Source organism: Pelophylax lessonae, assembly GCF_965119305.1.
Source record: "Pelophylax lessonae genome assembly, chromosome: 1".
Classification (NCBI taxonomy): Eukaryota; Metazoa; Chordata; class Amphibia; order Anura; family Ranidae; genus Pelophylax; species Pelophylax lessonae.
The window spans coordinates 231,284,842-231,307,249 of record NC_138768.1 but is presented as its reverse complement, the minus strand read 5'-3'; the positions used below and the strand labels follow the sequence as shown (position 1 = coordinate 231,307,249).

Below are 22,408 nucleotides of genomic sequence, written 5' to 3'. Positions count from 1 at the left end.
GGGAAGTGAAGGAATCTCGCCAGTGGTGCCTCTGACAGCAGTAAAACCTGACAGGAGTTCTAATCCCTCCCCTCTCTATCCAAAACTAAAACAAAAACATTTGGCTTTAGATGCATTTAACTGGTCACAAATTTATTCAGCAACCCTTTTCTTATATAATTTTTTTTTTTTTTTTTTTTACTCGTATGCACTATATTTTCCCAACCACACGCCAGGAATGTGTTTTGACTATAGATTGTAAATTTGGTAAAGATTATTTAACTAGTTTTATCTTTAGCACACGTTCAGGTGCATCCATGACAATCAGCTTTTGAGAAAAAATATATTTTTTTGTAACTTTGCATTTTAAAGTTTTTAGTAAAAAATAATTTTTTTGCTCCCATAGCTGCAGTCACATCACTTATCTGTACCATGTTAGGCAGCTTGATCCTGTGGAAATCTTCTGTGCATGGATTGCAGGCTCTTATCCTGCTGCTAAACATCTGGTTCTAAGGGAGATGAAGTGTGTCTAAACCTCAAAACAAAAAATTTAATATATTAGTTTAGCAGTACTTGGTTGTGGTGGCTATATTAATTTTTTTTTTGTACACCCATCCAGGCGGGGTGTACACATGCAACAGCAAAAAATAATCCCCCGTCGCGTTCGGCAGGAAGTATAAGTATTCAAGCAAATTGGGCCATGCTGCAACTGCATGCATTGCACACAGTAGCAGCATCTGCAGAGTTAAAACAGGTGCTGAGAAGGCAACATCTTCTCACCACCTGTCAGACTCCCCTGGAAAACGATCCACTGTAGGAACTAGGGATGTAACGATATCGAAGATATCGCGATATCGTATCGTCGTGGTCGTCTCGATATCGTCGTGGTCGTGTCTCGATATCGTCGTGGTTGGGTTACAATATTAAAAGGACAGGTGTCCGTCAAAAAGCAAGAGGAATAAACACAGTCCCGCGGAACAAATCATTGTTAACTACATAGACCAGAGTAAGGATTTTTTTTACTGTTTTTTTTTTTTTTCTTGCAATGTAGATATTTTGATCTTTCTGATGAAAAACGTGAACATAAGCTAAATGATAGGTCAGTGTTTTTTTTAAAGGCTTTTTGACTATTTTATTTAAGTTTAAGTTATGTTCCTAAATACCAGTTTTAAAAGGCTGCCTTTATTTGCCTTGCACATTTAAACCTGAGTTAACTTGATCTTTGTTTGCACTTCAGTCCCGTTTCACACTAGGGCGACCTGTGAGGCGACCTGGTCGCCTCACAGGTCGCCGCAGGTCGCCTCCCATAGGGAAGCTGTGGACCTGTTCTAATAGGAGCGACACAAGTCGCTCCGACCTAGAAAAAGGGTCTGGAGCTTCTTTGGGGCGACCAGGAGGCGACCGCCATAGACTTCAATGTTATGAAGTCCGTGGCGGCTGCTCCGAGGTCGCGGCGCGCTGCTCGCACGCGACCTCGGAGGTCGCGGTGCGAAGTAGCGTCGCCCCTATGTGAACGGGGCCTAAAGGGAATTGCCTATTGTTTGTTTACAATTGTTCTAGCTGCTTCTTAACTTGAACATTGCACAGAAGAATAGTTATCCAACCAAATATTACTATACAGAATATTGATGTTCCTGACTACAACTTGCACTTTAAAAGCACTATGTGATCAGTGTTTTATGTTGTCATGGATCCATAAATACAACAATTAATTGCCTGTTGACTGGCAAAAGCAGAATAAATGTTGGTATTTTTTCGCTATTATCATCACAAACACTATCATGAGCTATTTAACAATACCATGAGCTTTTCCACAATATCGCAATAAATATCGTACCGTGAGGTCAATATCGAAATTGTATCGTACCGTGAGATTTTGATATCGTTACATCCCTAGTAGGAACAGCATGCTCTGCTAGTAGTGTAAACCTAGCCTAAATTTGTTAGTCACATGTAAAGTCTATCTAAATCCCATAGTCCATTGAACACTATCCTCTCCACTGATTGAAATTGCTACCCTCCAAGGGTAATTCTGTTTCTCCAAACATAGTGGAGGAGTGGATGTAGCCACCTTAAGACGAATGTGTGTTACTGGCAGGATCACCAGGTGAAATCGGAAAAAAAAACAAAAAAAAAAACTAAAAATCTTTAAAGTAGCGCTAGAGTCAAAAAAGAGAAGCCAGCACTGAAAGTCAAATACAAAAACTCCCAATAAATACAATACAATGGTGCAACCCTAAAAAAATGATAGAAATAAATAAATGATCAATAAAAAAACAGATAAATTAAATGTCCATATCGAAGAAGAAAGAAAAAGATTTCAGTCCTTAATCCAAGAACCCTTATGATAGGGGGTGTCAAAGAGAGAGCACTGATCAGGAGAAAATAGCACTGGAAAGGGTTAATCCAACTTCACACCCGTAGTGGAAACACAAACTGCTTACCGGACAGATTTGACCACTAAGTTATAGGTGGTCAAAATCAGCAAAAGGCAAGATAATGGTCTCCCCAGAACCATATACTCGGTATTAGTACTTTATGCTTGTTCGGCAAAATGGCTATGTGGGGAGAAGCAGACAGACCCTTCCATAGCGCAATGCGTATATAACTCGTTTGGTTAAGAATTGCACGTACAATCTTCCAAAAAAAATCAACTCATGTGGGAAAATGTGTTTAGCGGCATCCCTCTGGATCTCCCTCCGAACTCTCTCATCACAGACCAATCATAGATGCGTGTACATGATAACGTCACCGTCGTAAGCCGCATCCTACACATTTCGTCAGATATAACGTCTTCTGGGGCTAGGCTGAGATAGCTATGGAAGTGTCTGTCTGCTTCTCCCCACATATCCATTTTGCCGAATGAGCATAAGTGGTGATACTGAGTGTATGGTTCTGGGGAGACCATTCTATTTCCCTGTGCTGCATTTGACCACCTATAACTTAGTGGCCAAATCTGTCCAGTAAGCAGTTTGTGTTTCTACTACGGGTGTGAAGTTGGATTAACCCTTTCCAGTGCTATTTTCTGTGACACCCCCTATTATATGGGTTCTTGGATTAAGGAATGAAATCTTTCTTCTTCGATATGGACATTTAATTTATCTGTTTATTATTGATCATTAATTTCTAACATTATTTTTTAGCGCTGCACCATTGTATTATTGTAAAAAATAAACGAATGCAGGCACCACATCTGGCAAGCTGCAATGTAGTATACAGTATCTCACAAAAGTGAGTACTCCCCTCACATTTTTGTAAATATTTTATTATATCTTTTCATGTGACAACACTGAAGAAATGACACTTTGCTACAATGTAAAGTAGAGTGCACAGCTTGTATAACAGTGTAAATTTGCTGTCCCCTCAAAATAATTCAACACAGCCATTAATGTCTAAACTGCTGGCAACAAAAGTGAGTACACCCCTAAGTGAAAATGTCCACATTGGACCCAAAGTGTCAATATTTTGTGTGGCCACCATTGTTTTCCAGCACTGCCCTAACCCTCTTGGGCATGGAGTTCACCAGAGCTTCACAGGTTGCCACTCCTCTTCCTCTCCTCCATGACGACATCACGGAGCTGGAGGATGTTAGAGACCTTGCGCTCCTCCACCTTCCGTTTTGAGGATGCCCTAAAGATGCTCAATAAGGGTTAGGTCTGGGACATGCTTGACCAGTCCATCACCTTTACCCTCAGCGTCTGCAGCAAAGCAGTGGTCATCTTGGGGGTGTGTTTGGGGGTCGTTCTCCCGTTGTAAAATTGCCCTTCGGCCCAGTCTCCGAAGGGAGGGGATAATGCTCTGCTTCAGGATGTCGCAATACATGTTGACATTCATGGTTCCCTCAATGAACTATAGCTCCCCAGTGATGGCAGCACTCATGCAGCCCCAGACCATGATACTCCCACCACCATGCTTGACTGTAGGCAAGATACGCTTGTCTTTTGTTCTCCACACCTGGTTCCCACCACACATGCTCGACACCATCTGAACCAAATAAGTTTATCTTGGTCTCATCAGACCACAGTAAATGGTTCCAGTAATTCATTTCCTTAGTCTGCTTGTCTTCAGCAAACTGTTTGCGGGCTTTCTTGTGCATCATCTTTAGAAGAGGCTTCCTTCTGGGACGACAGCCATGCAGACCAATTTGATGCAGTGTGCGGCGTATGATCGGAGTACTGACAGGGTGACCCCCCCCACCCCTTCAACCTCTGCAGCAATGCTGGTAGCACTCATACGTCTATTTCCCAAAGACAACCTCTGGATATGATGCTGAGCACGTGCACTCAACATCTTTGGTTGGCCATGGCGAGGCCTGTTCTGAGTGGAACCTGTCCTGTTAAACCACTGTATGGTCTTGGCCACCGTGCTGCAGCTCAGTTTTAGGGTCTTGGCAATCTTCCTATAGCCTATGTCATCTTTATGTAGAGCAACAATTCTTTTTTCAGATCCTCTGAGAGTTCTTTGTCATGAGGTGCCATGTTGAACTTCCAGTGACCAGTATGAGAGAGTGAGAGCGAGAACACCAAACTTAACACACCTGCTCCCCATTCACACCTGAGACCTTGTGACAGTCACATGACACCGGGGAGGAAAAATGGCTAATTGGGCCCATTTTGGACATTTTCACTTAGAGTTATTTTGAGGGTGATTAAAAAATTCTGTATATGTGCTGCGCAAAACTGTTACTTTATGTTGCTGAAAATATCACCTTTTGCAATAATTGAAGTGATTGATTCAATAAGATAAAATTTATAATATTATTAAACAATGTAATTTTGTGTGATGCAGTGTATCTGTCTGGTGTGCTGAATGCCTGTTAAATCCGTGTTCTCCCTAAGAAGACATAATAACATGAACAAATAAGTACTCTATTAAACCACCAGAAGCTGCCTCTGAAAATTGGCCAGATATATGATATACAAAAATAGCATAAATTAAACACAATATGAACACAATAATCCAATGTCCAAAAACCACATGCAATATGATAGTGCTGGATGTGCTAATATGTGAAAATAAATTTATAAACAAAAGTGTCCATCAGGAGTGCTCCTGTGTAATGAAGGGAGGGATCCCAATCACCTGTGTATGAGGATGTTCTGAAGATAAACGATCACAGTGCCACCTCCGTTGTGATTTCCCCCTCGAGTGGGTGCCTCACCTCAATGTGTGTGACCTTGCACTTAAGCTCGGTCAATTGTAGCCTTTGTGCAATCCACAATTCTGTGATGGCTGGGCTGCTTCTCCTTCAATGGTGCTGATATACTCGTGTCCCTCATGGATGGCTCACATATAGGGAAAGAGAACTGTCCATAGTGCCAATATTGTTTGATTAAAAACTACTTTATTTAAAATGAGTTTAGCGCACTTACAGTTGTTGGGTGCTTGAAGCGCACCACACTAGAACAGGTACTGCAGTGTATGAGCCCCAGTGTGCAGGCGAGAGTCTCCGTTTGTCCGTATTGTCCGTTCGTGTAGATACTTTTTCTCACAGCCGCAACACTAACTCCCAACATGTGGCCCCTCCCCTATGCATATTGACACAGGGCTCAGCGTGTCCCCCTGCTGAGGACACTCAGAGCCCTGTGTCGATACGCGTAGGGGAGGGGCCACACGTTGGAGTTAGTGTTGCGGCTGTGAGAAACAAAGTATGTACATGAACAAACAGTAAGATACAGTTGGATACACCCACCTGAGGGGGGAATCACAACAACGGAGGTGGCACGGTGATCGTTTATCTTCAGAACATCCATAAACACTGGTGATTGGGATCCCTCCCTTCATTACACAGGAGCACTCCTGATGGACACTTTTGTTTATAAATTTATTTTCACATATTTGCACATCCAGCACTACCATATTGCATGTGGTTTTTGGACATTGGATTATTATGGTCACGTGCTTAATTTATGATATTTTTGTATATCATATATCTGGCCAATTTTGAGAGCCAGCTTCTGGTGGTTTAATAGAGTACTTATTTGTTCATGTTATTATCTCTCCATAGGGAGAACACGGATTTAACAGGCATTCAGCACACCAGACACAGATACACTGCATCACACAAAATTACATTGTTTGATTCAAGAAGATAAAATTATATTATTAAATAATCACTTTAATTAATCTAAAAAGTGATATTTTCTGCAACACAAAGTAACAGAGTTTTGCGCAGCACATATACACAATTTGTTAATCACTTTCATTATACTTTTAATAGGGGATTGAACTGTGCATGCAGCAATACTAGTCAATACCACCATAGATTGCTCGCAGCTTTTCTCAGTATTAGTTATTTTGAGGAGACAGCAAATTTACACTGTTCTACAACCTGTACACCCACTACTTTACATTGTAGCAAAGTGTCATTTCCTCAGTGTTGTCACATGAAAAGATAAAATATTTACAAAAATGTGAGGGGTGTACTCTTTTTAAATGTGAGGGGTGTTCTCTACTCTTGTGAGATACTGTATGTTTTTGTTTTTGGTTTAATTATGTCTTAAAAGTTGGAAGCCTTTTGTGAGCTGTAGTAAAAAAAGATCCAACAACAGCCTAGCCTCATTCCATTGAGAAAAGCCTACAATCGTTGAATAGGGAAAGAATCTTTTTGCTTATGAGACTCTTCCCCCATTTACAAATCCTGTTACATGTAGTATAATCAATGCACAAGTGTTCTCAGTGGAGGGAGGAGGGGGCAGGCCATTTTTTTGCAGTAGGAAGAGGACCTGGTATCCCTGCACAGAAAATATCTACAGGATCCAGCTGCCTGACAGAAGTGCATTACAGGTAAGTGATGTGATGGAAACTATAGGAGTAAAATTTATATTAGGACTAAACTTCAGCTTTAAAGTGGTTGTAAAGCTCTGAAATGAAAAATGAACAAAGCATTTCCTTTTTGTTTTGTGTACTTGCATGTATCCAATGCGCCTAGTGTCATTTCTGCCTCCTCTGTCATTGCTTTTCTGCATGAGTCACTTTGGACAATCTATGCCCAAACTGGACAATCCCAGGAGATGGGTTTGCCTTCTCTCCAGCACACAGCAGGTGATTGATAACATCAGCTGTGCATGTTTCCCTACCATACTTTGTAGTGGGGGAGTGTATCTATTCTCTGCATTCAGGTCTCAGATTAAACTTGGCTCTGTGCAGTCTGTAATATCAGATCCCTGTCCCTGGAGCTAAGAAATACTGTGTAAAATTAGATAAACAGGCGCAACTTATGCAGGAGAATTTGTTTCATCTGTGTAACACTTGAGGCCAGTCACTTCATTGGGTTTTATGTAAGGGTTTACAGCCACTTTAAATAAACAAAAAGGCAAAAAAATGTGTGTCTTTCATGTATTTGGTTCCATTTTTGTTTTGTCATTATTTTTTATTCATTTTTCATTATTATTTTATTTTTGTTCTATTTTATTTGCTTATTCCATTCATTACATTCTGCTAGGCAAACGAACTGCAGAAGCAGTTGAAGGAGCGTAATGAAAAGTTTTCTACCCTAGAGAGCAATTTACAATCATTGGTTCAGGCCAAAGAAACCTGTGAAAAGGAAATGGAGAATTTGGTAAGGTTACTGTTTATACACTGTTAAATTAGATAGAGCTTAAGATTTAGTTTTGTGAAATTCTGATTTAGTGTTGTCCCTGCAGGAATCAAATGCTTATTTCATTTAAATTGCTATACTCTTCTTTAATGCATTTTTGATTGTGTTAATCAACTGTTTTTCTTCTAGAAAAATTTATTGAACTCCTCAACCGAAGACACCAAGGTTTTCCAAAAAGTTATGCAAGGTAAGTAGGCCCAGATTTTTAAAAGGAAAAATAGTTTTGACCAGTAGCATTACTTACAGTAGATTAGATGAAAATTTTCTATTCTGCTTGCACAAATCCATCAGTTTTACACCCTTCGGATATGCCTGCAGCTGTGATCCTCCGGTGCTGCATCTGTCACAGGCATTCTTCAATAGTACCCTTTCTGTTCATTTTTTATTAATTTATTATTTTTTTTTTGTTATCTACAGGTGTTGTCTATGTAAGAAAGAGAGAAAGTCATGTGGACTTTAGGATTTCACCTGATATTGAATATACCTTTCTATTCTCTAAGGTGTACAGATACTTATGGTTAGGTCGTAGAGCAATAAAAGTGGCCTGTGTGTCACTGAGGGTGAGCTTATCGTGGAAGAATATAGTGTTACCATTTACTGCATCAAAAAGGTGCTACTATTAACAGACATGTTGGGGTGGCTTTATCTATTACACCCCCACACACTGAATACCGCAACACGATGTTCCATGCTAGGAACTGTATAGCACTATGTAGTTTCCCTGCGGCTGCAGTTTTGGAAAAGGTTCAGGCACCTATTTTCTGTAGGTACAGCAGCCCATTCAAGTGAGCCCATGCAAATACATCTGCTGGGAAAACTGGCTTAGTATAAACCTAGTGGGTGGGGGTGGGGGGTTATTTTTATTTTCAGCATCCTTTTCCTGACCTGTTTTTTTTTTTTTTTTTGCATGTGCAGAAAAACATGTGTTACATATGTAGTCTAAAAATGAAAGGTAAATAAAGACTCTTTTTAACCGGTTGCCGACCGCCGCACGACTATATACTGCGGCGGTCAGCCCCGGCCAGGCAGAGTGACGTATCGGTACGTCACTCGCCTGTCACTGACTTGCGAGCCTATCGCGGGCGGGCGCGCGCCCACCGAGGCGCGCGCCCGCCGCGGCTCGTTCACAGGCAAGTCAGTGCGTGTGACCGGCGGACTCGATGTCCGCCAGTCACACTGCGATCGCTCCTGTGAAGGGAGAAAGACAGAGCAGCTTGTGTAAACAAGCTGCCTGTCAGTTCTCCCTGTGTAAAAGTAAAGATTTGTCCGTTCTACTATGTAGAACGGTTGATCTTTGCTTTTACACCAATAGGAATGTCCCTACACAGTAGAAAGCACGCCCCTAGGACACACTTAACCCCTCCCTGTCCAATAAAGTTAACCCCTTCCCTGCCAGTGTCATTTTTGCAGTAACAGTGCATATGTATAGCACTGATTACTGCAGTAATGTCACTGGTAACCCCAAAAGTGTCAAAAATGTCAGTCAAGGGTCCGATCTGTCCGCCGCAATGTCGCAGTACCGAAAAAAAAATCGCAGATCGCCGCCATTACGCGTTAAAAAAAAAAACACCAAAAATGACAAAAATCTTTCTCTTTGTTAGTAAACGCGATAACTTTTGCGCAAACCAATCAAAATACGCTTTTTGCGATTTTTTTTTTACCAAACATAGGTAGCATAAAACAAATTGGCCGAAAAATGTTAAAAAATTTTGATTTTTACTTTTTTTTGGGGGGAATTTCATATAAAAAAATGTGAAAAATATTGTTATTTTTGCAAAATTTACGCTCTTTTTTTGTTTATAGCGCGTGATCAAAAAATCGCACAGGTGATCAAATACCACCAAAAGAAAGCTCTGTTTGTGGGAAAAAAAGGACGTCAAATTCGTTTAGGTACAGCGTCGCACGACCGCGCAATTGTCCGTTAAAGTCACGCAGTAAAAAATCGCAAAAAAACCCCTGGTCCTTTAGCAGCCAAATCCTCCGGGGCTTAAGTGGTTAATAGTGATGTATTATTTAGTAGAACAGTTTATTTAGCAAGCATTGGCAAAAATAAGTTAACAGGAAGTAAGAATATATATAGTAACTTTGAAAAAATCGGCCATAAAGGTGCATCGGCACAAAGATCAGGAGGTAAAGTGTACAAAAGGCAAAATATAAAAAAGACATAGTACATTTATGCACATTTGTCGATGTTTTATCCATTTAAAGACCCTGCCAGTGCAGAAAATACCTGGTGATTTGCCAGAAATGAAAACCTTGGTATTACCAAAAGCAAAAACAGAAAAATCGACCCAAAGCACATAATTTACAGTCAGAAGCATGTGTCCCTTGTGGAGATTTCTCTTCTTTTTAGTACAGCTCCAGTTCAAAAAAATTCCTAAATTGTATTCACAATAGAAAACCGAAAACATATCATATCAAATGTTTGTTTTTTTTTATTTAAGAAAGACCTTGCATATTTGAGAAGGGTTACAATGCAATGTTACTGGTGCAAGCTGTTAATCACTGATGGGGGGGAGGGAGACAGACAATCAGACTAAGGGTAGGTAAGTTAATGGGCGAACAGTGGGTGGTGGTGAATAGGGGTAGAGCGAAGTCTTTACTATGGAACAGCATATGATGATCCTGCAGTGATTCACTACTTCACTTACCCAGGTGTAAGTGCTTTTATTCATTTTGATAAATGGTACACAGTTTTACTTAAGATGTGTCTTTTACATATTTTAGTAGGACAATGCTAAACCGCATACTGCATCTATGACAACAGCTTAAAGAATAAGTTCACATTTAAAGAAAAAAAAAAAAATGGTTAAAATGTGCATTTATTATTTTTGTTAAGGAGCCTGCAAAGCATTGCACTAGTTGTCAGCAGAGGGCAAGTGTAATGGCAGGGTCCTGCAAGACTGTCTGTGTAGTGGTCTGCAAGTACCCCCAGTACAGCAGGCAGTTACTGAACGACAGGTCAATTAACTAGCTAGAGCACTCATCAGCGCCCTGGTAGTTCATTGAGAACTACAAGCTGTCAGTGCTTGTAGTTCATTCACAGAACTCTGTGAATGAATGATGTGGCCATGTGGACGAAGCCCTGCGCGATCACACTATTTTTGAATAGTGACAGCATGTGCAGGGAGAAGATCCCTGGCCCACTATCACAGGGGTGGAGGGGATCCAGTGGGAGAGCAGGCAGATGCATAACATGTTCCAAAAAAAATATGGGTGTAAAGGTAACATGTTCACAAAAGTGAACTTATCCTTAAATTAGCCTGCCTGTAGTCCAGACCTTTCACCAACTGAAAATATTTGGCACATCTTGAAGCGTAAAATAGAACAAAGCTGACACAGGACTGTTGAGCAGTTAAAATCTTATATCGGGTAAGAATGGAACAAGACTCCAGCAACTGGTGGTTTCCTCAGTTCCCAGATGATTACAGAGTGTTGTTTAAAAAGAGGGGATACGACATTGTGGTAAACATGGCCCTATCCCAACTTTTTTTAAAACCTGTTGCTGCTATCAATTTCAAAATTTTCCATCCTGCACACCCTTTCCCATATATTTTACCATAGTTGAATAGATGGCGCAAGGGATAGAGGTCCCAACTGCCACCTCAAGTCAAATCCTATAGAAAAGAAGCTTTCAACTAAAACACAGATTCATTAAATTTAAATTGATTGAGGAAAGCTGCATTGAGAGAACTGCTCCTTGCCTTTTTTGACAGAAATATTGCCAAGTGGCTCCCTGCTTTGAATATCCTCCTGCTAGGGTTGTAGGTTAAAATAGCCTGCTACTTTACCATGAGTCCCAGAGTGAAATGTATAATGATGAATAAACAAAAGTACATGTCTGTGTACTTGTTTTTATCCTTTAGAAACTGCGGTTAAACTGGATGAGAGAGAAAGACAATGTGCAGAAATAACACAGAAACTGGAGGACTTACAGCCCCTTTGTGCTGGTGAGTGTTTCCTCAGTGTAGTATCGGACATGTACATTCTCTTTATTTTTTCCTGATTGAATATATTTATAAAGTGGTAGCACTTTTAGGTTTTAAAACTGAGAGGTTTATAAGCGGTTCTACTTTGTTTAGCACTGGAGAAGAAAGTGAAAGAAGGGGAAGAGAAAGAAGAAACCTTATTGAAGGCCAAAGCAAACCTTGAAAACCAAATCTCCGAAATGATCCAGTCTTCAGGAGACAGCTCTACTCAGCTTTCAAAGTTGAATGAAGAATTGCAGTCAAGAGAAAGGTGCTTTGAATTGCATGTTCCTTTCAGTTTTGCTTTTCAAAACATTTAATGTAAAATATTAACAGCATTTGCTTTGCTTAAGTACTTTACGACTGTGATGTGAAATGTTGGCATTTTTCTGAAGCAAGTTTATTATCAATGGCTGATGCTGAACTTTTCCCACCGAAAAGTGTTTGTTAATTTTCCAGATTGCCTCATATAATTCCAATGCTTGCAGTGAGGGGTTTCCACTCCAAACGTTTAACATTTTTTTGCGAACTATAATCTCAGGACCCAGCTGTAACTCCAGCTGCTGAGATCACAGCCTTGGTTACAATCTGTCACATGAAAAATACATGTGCTGCCTGACTTTTGATTATAAACTTCCAACTTAAAAAAGGTGAAAAGACAGAGGACCTGCATTTTCAAATGGTGGCTTGAAATAACCCTATATTAAAGTGGAACCTTGGTCAGAAAATTGAGTCCTGCTAGATCACTTCAGGCTGGACCCTTTTGCAGTTATAGCTATGTAAAACATTAAAAATAACTGCCTGTACTGTTAATGTTAAAATCCAGTAATACTGTCTTACCCTGCCTTACCCTGCTCTGCACATGCTCAGTTACTCTATATTTTTAGATACTGCTGAATTTGTAGAGGCCAATCTGCTGACAGCCTTAAAGCGGAATTAAACTCTCCTATCCTTTACAGCCAAGAAAGGTGCTTCCATTTGATCTGCAACCGCTGTGGTGTTGGTCATGTGATCAGTTATGATACTAGCCATTTAATAGTTTGACAGTTTGGTTGAGGACACAAGCAAATGTGACAGTTCAAATTGATGGGTTTAGTTCGGCTTTATGATTTACTGCTGTTAGGGGCTCCGAGCTTCAATAAAATGGCAGCCTCGAGTAAGAAGAGACAATTGGAGTTAATTTATAGCACACTTAATGTGGAATGTAAGTTCCTTGCTAAAGAACATTATTTATCAAGTTATTATGGGTAAAGCTCCACTTTAATGGCAGGCTCCATTTATTTGCAGATCAGTCCAGTAAACCGTCCTTCTGTAGGCAATAACTTACAGTGAAGACTTTATGTTGTGTTTACAAAGCTAACATGCCAGCATAAGGATCCTTCTTTTAAAAAAGGGACCGTTATTTTCAGTTCTCCTTTTCCAGGAAATGCAGTCAAGGGGCCCCAGTAAATAATAAAAATCTATGGTGCTTTGTAAAATGCTCTTTAATTTTATTGTTTTACCTGTAGGCCATTTTGATCCCCCTCAGAAGCATTGCTAGTAAAATCCAAGTTAGTAGCCCCGTGTCCTCCATTGCTAGGACATGAAAACTATTGGTTTGAAGTTCTGTAATGCTGGAAGTGAGCATTTAACAGTTTTCAAGTCCTATCAACAAGTGAGGACATAGGGGTTGCTAACTAGCTGTTTATAAGCCAGGATTCTGAGGGAACTCAGCCTACAGGTAAGGCAATAAAATTAAAGGTAATTATACGAAGCAGCCCTGATGTTTTATATCTACTATGGCTTCTTGACCGCATAGGCAAATAATGGAGGCACAATAGTGCTCTTCTATTCACGTCAGTCATTTGAGCATTGATAAATTAACAAATACATTTGTCATAGTTTTTATTTAAAATAGGACTAAACCCTCCTATTCTGTGTAATCAAGGAAGCTGCCATCTTAGCTTCTGCTTGATCTAAAGTGGCCATGGTGCTTCACTTGTGATCAGTTATGTCCCCAATCTTTCGATAAATTGACAGTTTGAGAGCACAAACAAATGTGATAGTTGTCATTCACTGCATACCTTGAATGTAACGCTTTTGGAAAACTTGTTAGATTTGGTTTAGTTTCACCTTAAGTAGTGCAAAAATTGTAATGTGCAAAGTGTAGTAGTCTACTTCACCTGACTGGATTTACCAAAGTTGAATTACTAAATGTTTAACTTTAAATGGTTGTTGTCGATAACTATAGTCTCTGAACAGCTATTCTTCATGTAGCAGTTGCGTTTTTTGGTTTAAAACTTTTAGTTAAATATTTTTACACAGGAATTTAGCTGATCTCCAGACAGAACTGTCAAAATCCAGAGGAACAGTGAAAAAACTACAGGAGGATATTGAGAAGCTAGGAACTGAAGCTAAGCGATGTTCAGAGGAAGCGCAGGAATCTCACCAGTTGGCAATAAAAGCAATGGCTTCTGAAATACAAGGCCTGGTAAGAGAAACTTTATACTTGTGGTTACTGTTAAGACAGCAATTGACAATATGCTTTGCCCAAAAGTATTTGCAGGAGATGATTAAGAAGCTGAAACAAGTTTAGCAGCTTTGTGTTGCTTATAGATTTGGTTAAAGTGAGATTTTTCAAATATTTTTGTAATTAAATTCTTTGTGAACCTAGCGGTTTAAAAGTCAGGCATAATACAGGGTCTTTGATCCTGTAGTGAAATGATCATACAACCTCCTTTGTGTCCCCCCCACCTCATAGCAAGAGGTGTTTCTATAACAAGTGGGAGAGCATGCTAAAATGCCGCACACAGCAGCCAGTTTGTGTGTGTGTGTCCCAGAAGGCAGATACACGCTCCAACCTGCTGCAGCTGCAACACAGCCGAGCTGGGCAGGGAGTGTGACTATGGGAGATACAGACATGCCATGCAGGGATCCCAGGTATGCAAACTGACCACACCAGTACGAATCTGCTTCCATGCTTGGCGCGGTCAGTTTGATAAAAGAAGCAAGGGAAATAAGGGGGATCACCAGGTATAGAGCAACAAAAGATTTGATGAATGATTTACAGGCTGCAATTTTCAAGAACTAAAGGTTTAAGCCAATGCATTTTAAGAAATCTTCACTTTTGGTGTAACATACCCTTTAAATATTTGGCAGTTACATCCAGTATATGCAAAATAAACTTTTCTTACTGCCCTAAGTTATGGTACTGGAAAGATCCGACTGTTCATTCAGCACAGATGAATGCAGACTTTTCATCTGTGCGTCCCCTGCTCTTCCTACAAGAAGCCTATAGAAGTGTTGGAGCATACACAGGACAGGAGTGTAAATTCAAACCATGTCAGATGTAGTCCAGCAACATGGAGATGGTGCCCTTGCTAGACCTCAGCTGTGATGAGTAAGACGTGGGCAAACACCCTAAAGGTAGGCCGTTCCAGATGCAACGCAGTTTGTCTCGCAGCCAGTTTGGCAGGAAGGGGAGCTGTGCCAGTTTTTAAATTTGGCGCTTGAGCAGCCGGCCTTCTGCAGTCCTTGTGGTGCACATGCTCATGTGGACCTTGTTGCCTTCCTGCCATCTTCTCTACATCTACATCAGTTCTCTGAATGGTACCTAAGCTCCTTGCCGGCTTACAAGTGACCAGGTCGAAGACTGCAATAACCCTTCCTTCTCCAGCAGCAATTTTGAGTACTCTTTGCGCTACTTCTTACTGTGTACTAGTGTGACAAATCATGAGCACAAAGGCGATTCACTATCCATTCAGGGGGTCTTGCAGTGTCCCCCCAAAAGGCCTGACATAGCTTAGATTACTGTTCCCTGCCAAAGTTGCAGCATTTTAGTCTTTAACAACCTGTTCAGGTTATGCCTCTATTTTGGTATTTTCTAGCGACAGTCTTTCAGCAGTTTTTAGACAGTCTTTTCATTAATCCTAGTAATAGGAAACACAAGGGTAATATAAGGACACTGAATTTCAAAAGAGCCAATTTCCCAAAACTGCACTTTTTGCTAGAAAATATCAAATGGGATAGAACCCTGGAGGAAAAGAACATGGAGGAAAAATGGGAGTGCTTCAAGAGCATACTAAACCAAGGGATTGACCAGTGCATGCCAAAGGGAAATACATTTAAAAGAGCAAAACTAAACCCTGGGTGGCTAAACTCCAACATAAAAATGCATATTAATACTAAGAAGAGGCCTTCAAAAAATACAAGGCTGAGGGGTCATTGGCAGAATTCAAGCATTAAAAAGAGTGTAATAAGAAATGTAAAGGCGAAATCAAGGCGGCTAAAATAGAACACGAAAAACATATAGCGGAAGAGAGTAAAAAACCCCACTAAATTATTTTAAGTATATAAACAGTAAGAAAGCAAGGTCAGAACACATTGGCCCAACTGACTCCTATCCACTGTCTAGCTTTTTTCTAGCAGTTTTGCACAAAGCTAGACAAAAGCTAGACAGTGGAATGGATTGGAGTGGACACTATTACTATACTACAACACTTTTCAATACTCCCAGTTAAGCAGAACAATATTATAGTGCAGAAAGAATAACATTTCAGCATGTTCACCAGTTAAACGGCTTCTTTTTTTTTTTTTCATAAATTGCTGCCACTTCTCTAAAAACACGCTCACTTGGTAGGAAGGAGGAGCAGAAAGGTATCTTCTAGCATGAGAAGCAAGTCTTTTGTAGCGTGCCTCATTTTGTTTCCACCACTGAAGAGGATCACCACTTCTACTGTAAATTACTGGTTCCTTCAAATAGAGATGAAGTTCATCATCCAGGCTCCTTATTGCAGATTCAGAAGAATCCTCCGCATGAGGCCACAATGCAACACTGAAAATGTCATGATCAATTTGACCACGATGAATAAGATTCTCTTCTGTTCGTTGTCGTCTTTTTGGATATTTTTCTGTTTTTGCAGCATGCTGCTCTTTCAGATTATAAAAATGCTGTTCTGGGCTTGTCTTTTCGGCAGGAACATCCTGCATTTTTCCTGTTAAAAATCTTCTTTCCGCCATTGTTTTTCCTTGGCCAATATATCATCAGAAGAGAAAGCATTGTATCAAGGATTCAAAAGACTTGCCAGCACTACATTTTTAATCTCTTCATGCTTGTCAAAACCTATTTAAATCAAAGCTTTCTAGCTTGACAGACCATAATTTGAAAGTTGGAGGGTGTTGTGTGCCATGACACTGAGCTCTGACATATCAGCAAGCCTCATTCTTTTCCACATGTTTGCTCCGCTGTCTCGAAGGAGCACAAGCATCACTCGGTCTTTGGGGATTCCCCATTTTTCAAGCATGCCTAGAAACTTTTCTCTACTGTACTCCCCAGTGTGGGATCCTTTCATCACTTTTGTATTCAAGACCAATTGCCTTTTTATCCATCCGCTGTCAATGAAGTGACATGCAAGATTCATTAGTGACTATTTGTCATCGTCCTGACCAGCAGTCAGTCGTGAATGAGAGTGAGTTGCCAGCATTCTCTGGTTGCAGCATAGCCTTTACTTTCTCTCTTTGGTGAATCATTCCCAGCATTTAAGTTCGAAAATACTTCACTCTTCAGTGTGTACTTTGGCTCAAGTATGGACATCAACCGCTTAAATCCGGGGTCGGACACCATTGTAAATGGCTGGTTATCAGTGACCATCATCTCTGTGGTTACTCTGTCCAGCAGTTGGGATCTTCCATCTGAATTTAGACAGTGACACCTGTTTTTTTTTTTTCCTGAAACATATCTGCTATTATTGCCTGGCCCTGGGATAGTGGAGGAAGTATTTTAAAATCACATTGATGTTCATTTTGTTTTTTCTGTTCTGCATGATATAATTCAATATGTTGAACTATTAGATGGGCCCAAAGATTTGAAGTATTTTTGTTTTTTGCAGTTACCAATCCCATGCTTATATTGTTTGTGCATGTGTTGCACACTGCTGCTTTTCCTGGAGATGGTTGAGACGAGAAATAGTCCCGGACCACACTTTTACTTTTTCTGTCTTCATCCATCTCCATTGCAATTTAAAAGAGAGACAATAAGGGGCACCCTGCCCTGCTGTGGGTGGCTTGCTGGAACCCTGTTGTGGGTCGGTGGCTGACGCCTGGCAGGGTAGGTGGCTGGCTGGCACCCTGTTGTGGGTCAGTGGCTGTCGCCTGGCAGTGTGGTTGGCTGGCTGGCACCCTGTTGTGGGTCGGTGGCTGACGCCTGGTTGTGTCGGTGTCGCCCTGTGGTGGGGGACTGGCTCGGTGTCGCCCTGTGGTGGGGGGCTGGCTCGGTGTCGTCCTGTGGTGGGGGGCTGGCTTGGTGTCGCCCTGTGGTGCGTGGCTGGCTTGGTGTCGCCCTGTGGTGCGTGGCTGGCTCAGTGTCTCCCTGTGGTGAGTCTCCCTGTGGTGAGTGGCTGGCTCGGTGTCGCCCTGTAGTGGGTGGCTGGCTTGCTGGAACACTGTGATGGGTGGCTGGCTTGCTGGAACCCTGTTGTGGGGTGGGTGGCTGGCTGCTGGCACCCTGTTGTGGGGTGGGTGGCTGGATGCTGGCCTGGCACCCTGTTGTGGGTCGATGGCTTGCACCCTGTGGTGGGTGGCTGGCTGGCCCACTGTGGTGGGTGGCTGGCTGACACCCTGTGTGGCAGGTGGCTGGCTGGTACAGGGGATGACGTCACGACAATATCGGTAACCGCCGGGGCCGATTATATATATATATATATATATATATATATATATATATATATATATATATATATATATATATATATATATATATTTCCCACTGTACATTGGTCCAACCTTGTCCGATGTAACTATGTAAAAATTTCCATATATATGTAAGCATTTAACAATTCTACATGTAGCACCCTCCTAGATAGGTGCTAGGAAGGAGAGTGGTTTTTGCTCTGCCTGCTTGTCAGGAGAGCAGCAGGCAAAACATAGATGCCCTCTGCCTGTCAAGGGAGCCTGATTTGTAGTTAGACCTGTATCATGTGCTCAGTGTGTGATGCATTTGGGCTGAGGGAGTGTCCCCACTGTGTCCAATGGGGAGGCACGTTGGACAGTGGAGGAAACCCAGCCAATGACAAACAGGCTTTGATACTATCTCATGGGTTTGCGACAGAGAGTGATTCATTATGGGATAGGGTATAAAAGCCAGGAACACATGAGACAGGGGTCTTTGGGCAGGAAGCCAGGTCCCAGAAGGAGGGGGATGGCTGTCTCCTCATATGCAGCAGTGGATAGTGGTCACAGGCAGTCGGCCTAGTGAACCAGAGTGTGGCTGAATCCAGAGGTCCTGAAGCAGATGACTGGCAGAGTTGAGGGCAGCAGGGACTCTGGAAAAACAGTGTCCGTGAGTACAGAGGAACTTGCCTGGGGGTCTGCCCAGGAAGGGGACCGCTCTGGAGTGTAGTCAGTGGACGGGTGTCAGCACACAGAGAGAGAAAGGGGGTGCCAAGTTAAAACCCTGAAGATAAATACTAGCAGGAACATTTATTCTATCTTCATTCAAGTGGCAGAGTGAAGCAGCGGCCTTGCCGCATCCTTATGTCAGATGTCCTAAGCATTGTGAATAGTTACTAGTTGGAGTATCCCACTCATCCCTTCTCCTATCCCAGTTTTAAATAAAACTACAAAACATCCCCTGGACTGATCATTGACTGAGCCAAGTACTTAAAAGTGATACGTTTCTGCAAGCTGTTTCCACGGGTAACCTAAGGGGAATCCAGAAAGTGTTATATCCAGCAGTCCCCCAGGTGGCAGTGCTACATACATTTATACAATTTTCTACGTCATTTCGATTGTTTACATTTCAATAAAACTCTCCTTTAATTACAGATGGAAAGTGCTGCTACTAAAATTATTTTTAAAGTACTTTGCTAAAAAATCTTTTTTTTTTTCTCTGCTTTTTTTAATGTAGAAATCAATGGTTGAACAGGTCCAGAATAAAAATAAAGAAATGCAAGCTTTGCATGAAAAGTCCATTGCAGCTTTAGTCTCCCAACATCAAACTGCAATCAATGAGCTGAAACAGAATTTGCAGACAAAAGAAGAACTATGGAAAGCTGCCCAAACTGCACAAAGTGAAATGGTCAAACAAATGGAAGAGTTGCAGCGACAAGCAGAAGAAGCCAAGGTATTTTATAGGAAATGTAATTGTTCTTTCCAGAATATGATGATTCAGAATTCCATACAATTTTTGTGTAGATTTATGAACGATCCAGCTTTTTAGACTTGTCATATACATTTTATAACCACTTGTAGATATTTGAACAGATTCAACTGGAGCAGAGCTTGAACTGGTAAAATACAATTGTCTCTTCAAAAGGCAGTGTTCATATGTCACGAACGTCTGCAATACCCCAAATTTTAAACCCGGATTGATTCAAGATCATTTTCTTGAAATTCCAAGAGCCTGTTTATAAATTTGTGCAAATCCTGGCACATTTACTTCAAATAGTTTGACATTTTGTTTTTATAAAATAATCAATTCTGCTTTAGAAAAAAAAAAAGGGTTTAAATGGAATTTTGTAAAGAAATTAATGATAATCAGACATGTATAAAAGTTTTGATTTAAAGCTGCTGATTGTTATTAGACTGCTTTAGACAAATATATAAATCTTAACTGTTTTGGACAGTACCTTTTTGCTTTCCTTTTTCCCCCAATTTATGCAGGAATCCTAACTGTGGTCCCATGACCCCTAAGAATCTCAACAGTGCATGCAGGTCAGGATATCTGAGAATGGGAGTCTACAAGCTTGCATTCGATCTGTCAATATCAGATCTTGCACCTCAGATTTTGCACCTGTCAATATCAGATCAAGTTAATTTTGGATGGGACTCCTTAGTTGTGCACCCTAGAGCAATGCATAGCCATAAATTGCTTTAGTGTTGGTTATTTACAGTAACTGCAGTCTTAAACCTTTTGTGACCCAAGGTCATAAATACCTATATGACCAGGCCATACCTACATTGTATTTTTAAGAAAATATCATATATTAGTACACTTAACATTACTTTTTTCCAAAATGTGCAAAAATGCTTATAAACACATAAAATATAAATATATAATTTATTTTTTCTTTTTTTTTTTTTTGTTTGTAATTGACAATTACATTATCAAAAAGGTGGCATTGTAGACACCACTGCAGGTGACAGTGCTCATCGGCAGGCTTAAGGCTTTCTTTCGTCACTAAGGCTGCCAATCTACATGCAATCGTAGCTGACGCAGTGATCTTATGTTCAAAAACCACTTTTTTTTCCCTATTGTGAATGGACAATGAAGCGGTCAATGCATTTTTTTTTTTTTGCTAGAAAATTAATTAGAACCCCCTAAACATTATATCTTTTCTGAAAGCAGAAGACTTGGAGAATGACATAGTAGCTATTGTAATTTTCTTATGTCACACATTATTTGCGCAGCCGTTTTATCAGGTAAAAATACAATAATACCTAATTATTTAGTAAAATATAAAATATGATGTTGCATCAACTAAATTTGATACCAAACATGTCAAGATTTAAAATTGCATACACCCACGAAATGGAAACGCCAGTGAAAGTACAATATCTAAAACTGGCCATAGGCAACTCTTTAAAAGCCATTGCAGGTTATTTGCTTAAATGTAAGTTATGGCACTAGAATTGTTGCTCTCACTCTGACATTTGTGGCAATACCTTTTAGATATGTGGTACAGTCACCATGTACATATGCGTGCTGGACCTACACTTGAATTTGAGTGTGAGCATGGAGGAAGAGGGTGCTTTTATTTACATTTTTTTTTTTTTTTTTTTACTTTATTGCTATCACAAGGGGTGAACAAGCCCACTGAAAGCTTTGGTTGGTGACAGGTACTCTTTGAGATATCAAGGGTCTGTTAAACTCCTGATGTCTCTTCTGCCCTCCAAGGCAGTTGATCAAACCTATCCACTGGTTACCTACATATAGGTAAAACTCGAAGAAAGAGCTTTATGAAACTATTCCTTAAAGAGCTTGACACCTCTAGTAGCATGATCACTGCAAATTTTATACAGCTTTTATTAAAGCAAAGCTAACCTTTTTTTTTTCCATTCATTTCCATAACATTGTTACTTTTTTTCTGGTATTTTGTGTTCCTGTTGTTGTTTTGTTGGGTGCTTTAGTTAAACTGGTTTTATTTTTGCATTTCTGCATTACTTCATAATACCACATGTATTACCTGACACACACCTACAATATGTTGCCTATGAATGTGACATTTTATCTAGTTAAAGGTATTAAACCCAAAGGCAAACATTTATTATATTGCAGCTTACCAATTCGTAGATGTGATGGCTGCGTTTGTTTTTCTTTTTTAGGCTTGCTTTCTTCTATTTTCACCTGTTGATGCGGCCAGTAAGTTTATTTTTCAAAAGCACAAGCTGTCCTACAAATGTATCAAGTTAAAGGAATAAGACAAACCATTTACACTGACAGGGGTGCTTACAATGTTCAGCCTTTGTGTAAAACCTTTATTTCAAAAGGGAAAAGAAACCGGTCGCTGTAACTGCTTATAAGCAGTTAGCTGGAGTTCAGCTTCAGTTAGTATGTTTAAATCTGGTAATACATGTAACATTCCCCTTCCCAAATTGACATTTCTGCTGTCCAAAGGTACCCCCTGTGCTCATTCATCCAGAGTGGGGATACTTTAATACAGAAGGTGTGTTACTGGCCGCATCACCAGGGAAAAACGGGGGGGGGGGGGGGGGGAGGAGCCTAAAAGAAAACTAATGCAGCCACCAGATTGTTAAACTACAATATATTATATTTTTGCTTTTGGGTTTATTGCTGCTTTAATTATATCCATGTACAGTGTTGATTTCATGTTATTACAATGTAATTACAAACCTTGGGTGCCAATGCGAATTGTGGACCTGCAGC

At 40.5% G+C, this 22,408-nt stretch overlaps 1 protein-coding gene across 1 annotated transcript in view; it reads left to right on the top strand.

Annotated features, from left to right (window-relative positions):
* LOC309544739 (uncharacterized protein) overlaps positions 1–22,408 on the top strand; it is a 368,721-nt gene that overhangs the window by 81,640 nt on the left and 264,673 nt on the right. The window contains exons 10-15 of the mRNA XM_082243716.1: positions 7,424–7,540; positions 7,709–7,766; positions 11,446–11,529; positions 11,662–11,818; positions 13,852–14,017; positions 19,430–19,645. Of these exons, the coding sequence (XP_082099842.1) occupies positions 7,424–7,540; positions 7,709–7,766; positions 11,446–11,529; positions 11,662–11,818; positions 13,852–14,017; positions 19,430–19,645 (798 nt within the window). The remainder of the gene's footprint in view (positions 1–7,423; positions 7,541–7,708; positions 7,767–11,445; positions 11,530–11,661; positions 11,819–13,851; positions 14,018–19,429; positions 19,646–22,408) is intronic.